Here is an 8,018-nt window from a genome sequence, read left to right on the forward strand (position 1 = left end):
AATTTAACCAAATGAAAATGCGGAAGGTAAAAGAATTGTCGAGCTCGAGTCATTGTTAGCGTGGATACCGAATATGTTAACTAGCCTTCTGTATATTATTGGGGTCTATGTTAAACCAGCTTCTTATAATGTCGGTTTCTTCCAAAATTTTGGATCAGTGTACTGAATGCACAGCGTTTCTACATGTTTATGAAAAACTCTTTTTTTCCGTTCAAAACAATTACGTTAAAGGTTTAACATATTAATCCGTCAGATTATTACAAATACATTACAAAGTCCAGTCTTTCTGACGGGAGTCTACAACCGTTGTAAAATAAATATATTTAACCTTTACCCTGCTAAATTTCTACAATGGACTGGTTCATCATTCAATTTGGGCAGTACCACTTATTATTCAAAGGGGTGTTTACTAAAAATTTACTGACTGAATAGCAAAACATTGCTGATCATGATCACATCCTTGGTCTGCACTGGCCAAAAAGGCAAAGTCACTTGACACTAGCAGGCTAAACTCCGAGTAAAACATTGTTTAGCTGCCTTCTATTTTAATGAAACGGTTGACAAGTCTTTAAGGATATTATAGCATTATTAATTTGACAACGCATCCTTAAATTGTTGCTGCTGACGGAGGCAAAAAGTGTTGTAGGAAGATATTTTATTTTAAATATGAAAATAAATAACATATATATATAAAATAATATCATATACCACGTCAACGAACCAAAATAATTTGCATTTAATTAATATTGTGTAGTTATTGTTGAACAATAAATGCAAAACTATTAAATCAAAAATTATAAATTGATCCTCGGTGCTACTATAAAAGTTGTGCTATCGTCATAATTACTCTTGTATTTTCGGTATATATATTTTTACACATGATGATGATCGGTCGTTTACTTGGTAAATCATTGTACAAGTTTATGTCATGGCTCTAATCTTCCACAAAGCATTTTAAACCTGAGAAAACGTACACTAAATTGACTAAAACCAAGAAAATTACTATGCGTCACCTCAGTTCCTAATTATTTCTTATAACTGCATTTATAAACAATAGTTTTCATGTGATGTGTCCTCAAAACGTGTAATTCCTTGAAATCTGTGTGCTACCCCTGGAAACACCATCCCTCTTCCGTGTTATATTTGTGTCTGGGGAGCATACATTGAGTCGTACACTGGGTTTCGGATGGTGATAGTTGCCTCTCCGTCCATATCTTGAAGTTCTTCTACCACTTCCTTGTTGAATATATCTGGCTCTGGCTTCTTTCTAAAATTGATAAATATCATAACTATATATTACATGTTATTCATTTATGAAATAAATGAAATAATTATCAATAAACTATGCTTTACAAAATAGCGGCAAGAAAACAGCACATTGTCCACGTGTAAGGTTTTGTTGTTTTCTATGCTTCCAAAAATCATCTTAAATTTGAGCCGTGCCATGAGAAAACCAACGTATTGGGTTTGCGACCAGCATGGATCCAGACCAGCCTGCGCATCCGCGCAGTCTGGTCAGGATCCATGCTATTCGCTTTTAAAGCCTACTGCAATTAGAGAAACCGTTAGCGAACAGCATGGATCCGGACCAGACTGCGCGGATCCGCAGGCTGGTCTGGATCCATGCTGGTCACAAACCCACTATGTTAGTTTTCTCATGGCATGGCTTTGATAACTTGTATTATATTTCAAATGAGATAAAGTTACCCATTTAGGATTTTAACCTTTACCCTACTAAACTTAAATGGACTGATCCATCATTCAATTTGGGCAGTATTATTTTTTATTCAAAGGGGTGTTAACTAAAAATTTACTGACTGAATACTGAACAGTGCAGACCATGTACAGGCTGGTTTTGGTCTGCACTGGCCGCAAATGCAGAATCACTTGCCGCCAGCAGGCTAAAGGTTAACAACACGTCTGCTACATGTACAGTTTGGCAGCGTTCTTCGCTTCAAATGGATCCTTCTTATAGATTTACCATATTTCAGACCGAATGAAGTAACCCATTTATGTTTATATCGGTAACCAGCCAGTGCAGTTCTTTACTTAAGATGAGATAATCAAAGTCATTAGGAAAACAGTTATAGCCAAGTTATACAATCCAAACCGGACCGTTTTTATATTTATTGTTGTTTTCAAATCCTCATTGTATTTTCTGTTTTTGGCACCAGTAGTCCAGCCCATAAGTGAAACTCGAAAACTAAAATCAGATTTAGAATAAGTTTTACAAAACACATTTATTAAGTAGTTTAACAAGAAGTGCAATCAGAAATCTTTATCACCAAACTTGGGACAGCTGTTTTCAAAACCAAATTTAATCATGAAAGACTCCGGTTGCTTTTTTCTCTCAGATGTGTACAAGAAGACAAATTATTCAAATAAGCGTCCAAGGTTTTGCTACTCATAATAAACATGATTAAGAAAAATCTAGGTACCTTTTACAGCGAACAATTACAACAATGACGATAACCAGAACCACGACACCGCCGGCAGCACCTCCTACTAAAGGTATATGAGAGGCTATCCAAGACTATAATACAATAACAGGTGTATTAGAACAAGATCTCGATTTAAGGTTGACAGTTTAGTTTATAATAATCTGATATATCTAGACTGTGATGTATTTCAACCACTCCCGTTTCCGCTTATTAGAAACAGTGCTGGTGTCATATGAGAATGTCATGGCTCCGGTCGGGTACAAACCCATGACCACCGGAACGAGCGGCAGACAAGCTGACCACTTGACCACGGCTTCTCTTAAAATTGACATGTAGCAATCTATTCACTGATGCGGGAGAGTGGGAGGGTAATATTTTCAATATCGTTAACTGGCAGTTTGATGCAAATTATGCCTCTGTTTTTTTTTTTCTTGTTTTTTTTTATCAAGGGAAGTGAAACATGTACGAAATCTTGCAGATATACAGGCTACACTATACACATATAACAAACAAAAGTTTAAGAAGCAGCTGGACATTTTGATATTTCGAGAAAAATTCACATAATGATAGACTCATGTTTATACACAATTAACGTATTTTTTTCATTTACTTGTAAAGGGGAATATCGCAATGGACGGCCAAACAATTTTCTTGACTGGACACTGTACGTATATTTTTAGTTGACGTACGAAGGCAAAACCTGAAAGTGTAAACCAGCTCTCGACGTGTACCACATCGTAATAACGATTTAACAATGCTCTATATTTCTCGTAGTGTTTTATAATAGTTTAAGATTTTATAATTCTTAAAAACAACATATAAATCTGCCTTTAAAGGTCCAATACTAAGGAAAGTGAACATTTTAATTTCTTTTAAAAAGCATAGAAACTATTTCAGTTTATTGGAAAATGAAAGTTGGTATGTAGAAATTCGAAATAAATCGCAGCATATGTACAATTATTTTTCTATGAAGTATGAAGAAAGTTAAAAAGACCTGGGGGGTCATTCTGTCGATTCATTGAAATTTCAACATAATACACATACATTTCTTTGAGTTCCAAAGACCTTCTGTAAATTTTGACCTGCCAATCTTCATTATTTAGTGTCTTGCAGAAGTCTATGCACTGGCTATGAAAAAAATTGCCAACTCACTTTCCCTTAGTAATGGACCTTTAACAATACGTTTAATTTCTATCTTATTTAACATCATATTCGATAGGCACCTTTGTATAAATGCACGTATTTCTGTGATAGTAGTCAACTATATTGTGAGTTGTGACATAGTAAGTGTAATACCAAAATTGTGTAATGGCTTTCAACATGTGATAATAAGATGTACATCTTACGTTAGAAACTAAAAACTGACTAAAATTAAATACTTGTAAAACCAATGCAAAATGTCGATTTTTTTCGATTTATCAAATTACGTTTTCTTACATCACATGGATGCTAAGTACAATAGTAACACACATTGACAAAGGATTTCATTTATATACCCATTTACCTGTTTTTCTGGACTTTTATTTGTGTTTGCTAGCTGAACAGGGAAGTATTGTGCGAGGGTATTATCCGAAAACGTCCGAATAGCCGAGTTCACTTCCGCATTGTTTAAGTGGTGTCCATCACACTGGGCATGAAATTCAACGATATTTGGACTGCAAAACAAAAAGAATATGTGCTGGTAATTCTCAGTTCAGCATAGTATTCATTTGTGTATTATTTTTATGACATGTTTGTCGTCGCGGGAGTGTAATAAAGCCATTACTTAAAAATGATATTTACACTAGTGTAATAATATAAGATTCTTTCACTGGTGGTAGGTGCAGATGGGAATATCCGGCTCGAGGGTAACTGTTTACGGCGGTAACGAGGCTCCTGCGGAGTTACCGCTTAAAAAGTTACCCGAGAGCCGGATATTTCCATCTGCAACTACCACCAGTGACTGAATCTTTTTCTTGCATGCCATATTCAACAAATAACAGTAAAAATAAATTCAAACAAATGATTTTCTTATAGCACTTTTTTTAAAGTGGCGTATCAACAAAGCGCGGGAACTTTACGTCCGTAAACAGGAAGTACATCATGACGTTACAAAGACGGAAACAACGTAATAGTTCCGGTTTTGTTTTATCATCTGCAGTGAAATGTTATGTTTTTGCCGTAAAATGACGTTTTTTAAATCGAGAAATATGTTATAAGGAACAAAGAGAAGCTATCAAGGTATTTGATGTTTATTCCGTTTTACGTAAAACATTATTATTACTACACAAATCTACTGTACAGATGTAGTTCGTTATACGTCATTTACGGCACGAGAGTCATCTTACACCCCGGGGTGTAAGATGGAGTTTTCCAGCACCGGTGAAATCACCAGAAATCCCAGTCTGGTATGCAAGAAAGCTTTGACGTCGACGTCGTTTATAGTATAGGAAACGTTGGTCAAATTGATTTGATTATATAGTAAAAGAAAGTAGATTTTTTATGTTTCGACAGGAAAAGCTAACATTTGATAAAAAGAATATTACATTTGTGACTTTCCACATTGAATTTATTAGATTCGTTGGATTAAATTGATAAAATGCTCGGCAGAGCCTCGCATCAATTCGTTTGATAAAAGCAATATGAAAAGACACTCTATATAATGAATACTGATACCAACTTTCTGAAAATACAATTTAGTATGTTTATCAAATGGGACTGTTGTGTACCTTTAGAGATTTCAGAAAAATCAAATCTTCAAATAAATTGTGTGAACCCATTAAACCAAGAACGAAAATTCCTTGAAGACCGAAACCAGTACATGACTGCTTCTCAGACTTATCTATTTCAATGAGTTGCATTTTACCAAGTTAGCCAAGGAAAACGTGAAAGCTGAACGGGACAACCATTTATTTAGTTAGACAGTTCAATGTTATAGTATTTACATGGACATAAACTTGATCTGAGTAACATAGTTTTTGCATTTTTTTTTTTTTTGTTGCTCGTATACGGCAGTGTAATTATATAAACATATACGTACGTGTTTACAGAATTGTGAACAAGCGAAACGAAAACATTTTTGGAGTCACGGCAGGTTAGTTTTTGAAGAAGTTCAGTAATTCCTTTCTTTACTTGCGGTCGTTGTGCGTCTGATACCGGACCAGTAAATTGCAACGAGAAAATATCTGAAGGAAAAGAAAATATATTTATAAATGTCACGGAAAATGAATTTTACTTCTTCGTATTATTGTTACAACTTTTCATACAGAAAGATTATCTTATGCATACATAACTGCACAGCCAATTTTCCCTCACTGTAACTGTTGTGGTTAACTTAAATGATCTTTCTTCATTTCATTGGTCAAAATCGTTTTTCACAGGACTTCACAATTACATTACGGAAATAGAACTTTCCGCGTTTTGTGGAAATAAAATTAATTTTCGTAAACAATACTGAATACTTACCTACTATTTTTGGTGCCTGGAAATGTGTAGTAGTTGAGGGAGTAGACACTGATCCGAACTGCTCAGCAATACACGCATAGCTACCTAGATTATTATGACACGCTTCCCCTCTTTGACATGGATGATCCTTACACTCATCAACGTCTGCACTACACACCCGGCCATCCCATCCTTTCGGACAGACGCATTCGTAATATCCGACATGATCATGACATTTTCCGCCATTTTGACAGGGATTTGGCGCGCAGTCGTTAATGTTAATGTCGCAAACTTTTCCAGTAAAACCGTTCGTGCAAACGCATGTATAATCATTCACTAAATCTTGGCATTTGGCACCATTTTGACATTTGACCGCTGAACAATCATCTTTATTTGATTGACAGGTATTTCCCTCCCACCCTTTTACACAATCACAATGGAAACTGCCCGGTGTATTGATACAATTTCCACCATTTAAGCACGGTATTTTAATACATTCGTTAAAATCTGTTTCACAGGTTTTTCCAGTCCATCCTGCGTTGCAAGTGCAACGAAAACTTCCATTCACGTTTACACAAGTACCGCCATTGTGACAAGGATTTTTATTCAGACACTCGTTAAAATCATCAGTACAATTTTTTCCGGACCATCCTTTCGGGCAATGACAAATATATGAACCTACCGTATTTTCGCAAGTACCGCCATTTTTACACACATCAGATACACTACACTCATTAATGTCTTGTGAACAATTCTGACCTTGATATCCATTAATGCAATCACATTGGTAACTTCCGATAGAATCCTTACAGACACCGTGATTGCATATTCCTCTATATTTAGAACATTCGTCAACATTAACAGTACAAGCTGGACCAATCCATGCGGCGGTGCATGTGCAGACATATCCATTGTTAGTATTAGAACAGCTACCGTTGTTTGCACATTGCAGTAAAAGGCATTCATTAACATCGCTTTCACATTTTGGACCTGTCCACTCGGATGGACAATTACATGTGTATGATCCGTCTGTATTGTTACAAGTTCCGCCATTTAGACATGGGTTGGCTAAAAGACATTCATCAATGTCATCGGTGCAGTTTATACCAGTCCACGTTGCTGGGCATGCGCATTTGTAGCTTCCTATACTATTTTTACACGTGCCTCCATTTTTGCATGGGGAATACAAATGACATTCATCAATATCATTGGTACAATTATCTCCGCCCCAGTTACTCGGGCAGCTACATGTATATCCTCCATCATTATTTATGCACGTGCCGCCGTTTTTGCAGACCTGCGTGAGACACTCGTCCACATCATCGGTACAAGTATCCCCCATCCACCCACGGAAACAAGAACAACTAAAAGGTAAAAATCAATTTATGTTGCTTATTTCAACTGACAACAGATTACCTCGGTCTAAGATTATAAATTTGAGAGTAACGGTCTCCACGGCCAAGTGGCTAAGGGTCACTGGCTTCGAATATATCACTTGCTTCTCATTCCTGTGGGTTTGAAACATCTTTCGGGAAGTAGACGTCTTCTATTTGAGGATGCCACCGATTGCTTACGGCCCGTACATGAAATAATGCCGGAGGACACCTCCGGTCGGGAGATGGGGTGGGACGGGGGTGGTCTTCTCCCACTTTCGAAAGTCAATATATGTTTGATGTCACGTTCAATCCAAACAAAACAAACCATGAATTGTAGACTTTTGAAAGAACCCCAGAATATAACTCATTCCTTTAGCATGCATAAAATAAAAATGACCGATGAGGATACGAAGTTATGAACTGGTCTCCACACTTAGCCTCGGAATCTCATCTGTTTGTAGTATGGCATAGAAAGACAACGACACATCTGGGGAAGACTGAAACTATAACTCCTATCTGGAGAGCACGGGCTTTTAAAGTAGCTTACAAAATATAAATAGATCTAACGGCCCCAGAAAGGCAAAGAATGTCAATTACCTCAAATAACAAGTCATCGCTTTAAGAACACTGAGATCCTGTATTATTTCACTCTTGGGAAAATCACTGTTTGATTTTTTTTTCAAGTGTAACAACATACCAAGGAGTATCATCTACATCCTTGACGACATCCAGCAAGCATGTGCCTGTTTGTGTGGTTTTGTGCCACCGCGCCGCTATG

General features: G+C 36.6%; 1 protein-coding gene across 1 annotated transcript; it reads right to left on the minus strand.

Annotated features, from left to right (window-relative positions):
• Positions 1-647: 647 nt before the first annotated feature.
• Positions 648-7,288, minus strand: LOC128554575 (fibropellin-1-like). The gene is made up of 5 exons (XM_053535843.1): positions 5,886-7,288; positions 5,461-5,605; positions 3,946-4,096; positions 2,439-2,533; positions 648-1,267 (listed from the first exon to the last, which is right to left on the minus strand). Exons 1-5 carry the CDS (start codon positions 7,204-7,206, stop codon positions 1,138-1,140), a joined length of 1,842 nt encoding a protein of 613 aa, XP_053391818.1. The 5' UTR covers positions 7,207-7,288; the 3' UTR covers positions 648-1,137.
• Between the last annotated feature and the right edge of the window lie 730 nt (positions 7,289-8,018).

Source organism: Mercenaria mercenaria, unplaced genomic scaffold, assembly GCF_021730395.1.
Source record: "Mercenaria mercenaria strain notata unplaced genomic scaffold, MADL_Memer_1 contig_543, whole genome shotgun sequence".
Taxonomy (NCBI): Eukaryota; Metazoa; Mollusca; class Bivalvia; order Venerida; family Veneridae; genus Mercenaria; species Mercenaria mercenaria.

Excerpts from the sequence above, each read along its gene's own strand:
- LOC128554575 (XM_053535843.1), bottom strand. The coding sequence starts at position 7,206 with ATGGGGGATACTTGTACCGATGATGTGGACGAGTGTCTCACGCAGGTC. Across the intron at positions 5,606-5,885 it reads CCAGGCACCAAAAATAGTAG|ATATTTTCTCGTTGCAATTT; the intron begins GTAAGTATTCAG and ends CTTTTCCTTCAG. Across the intron at positions 4,097-5,460 it reads GTTCACAATTCTGTAAACAC|TCCAAATATCGTTGAATTTC; the intron begins GTACGTATATGT and ends TTTGTTTTGCAG.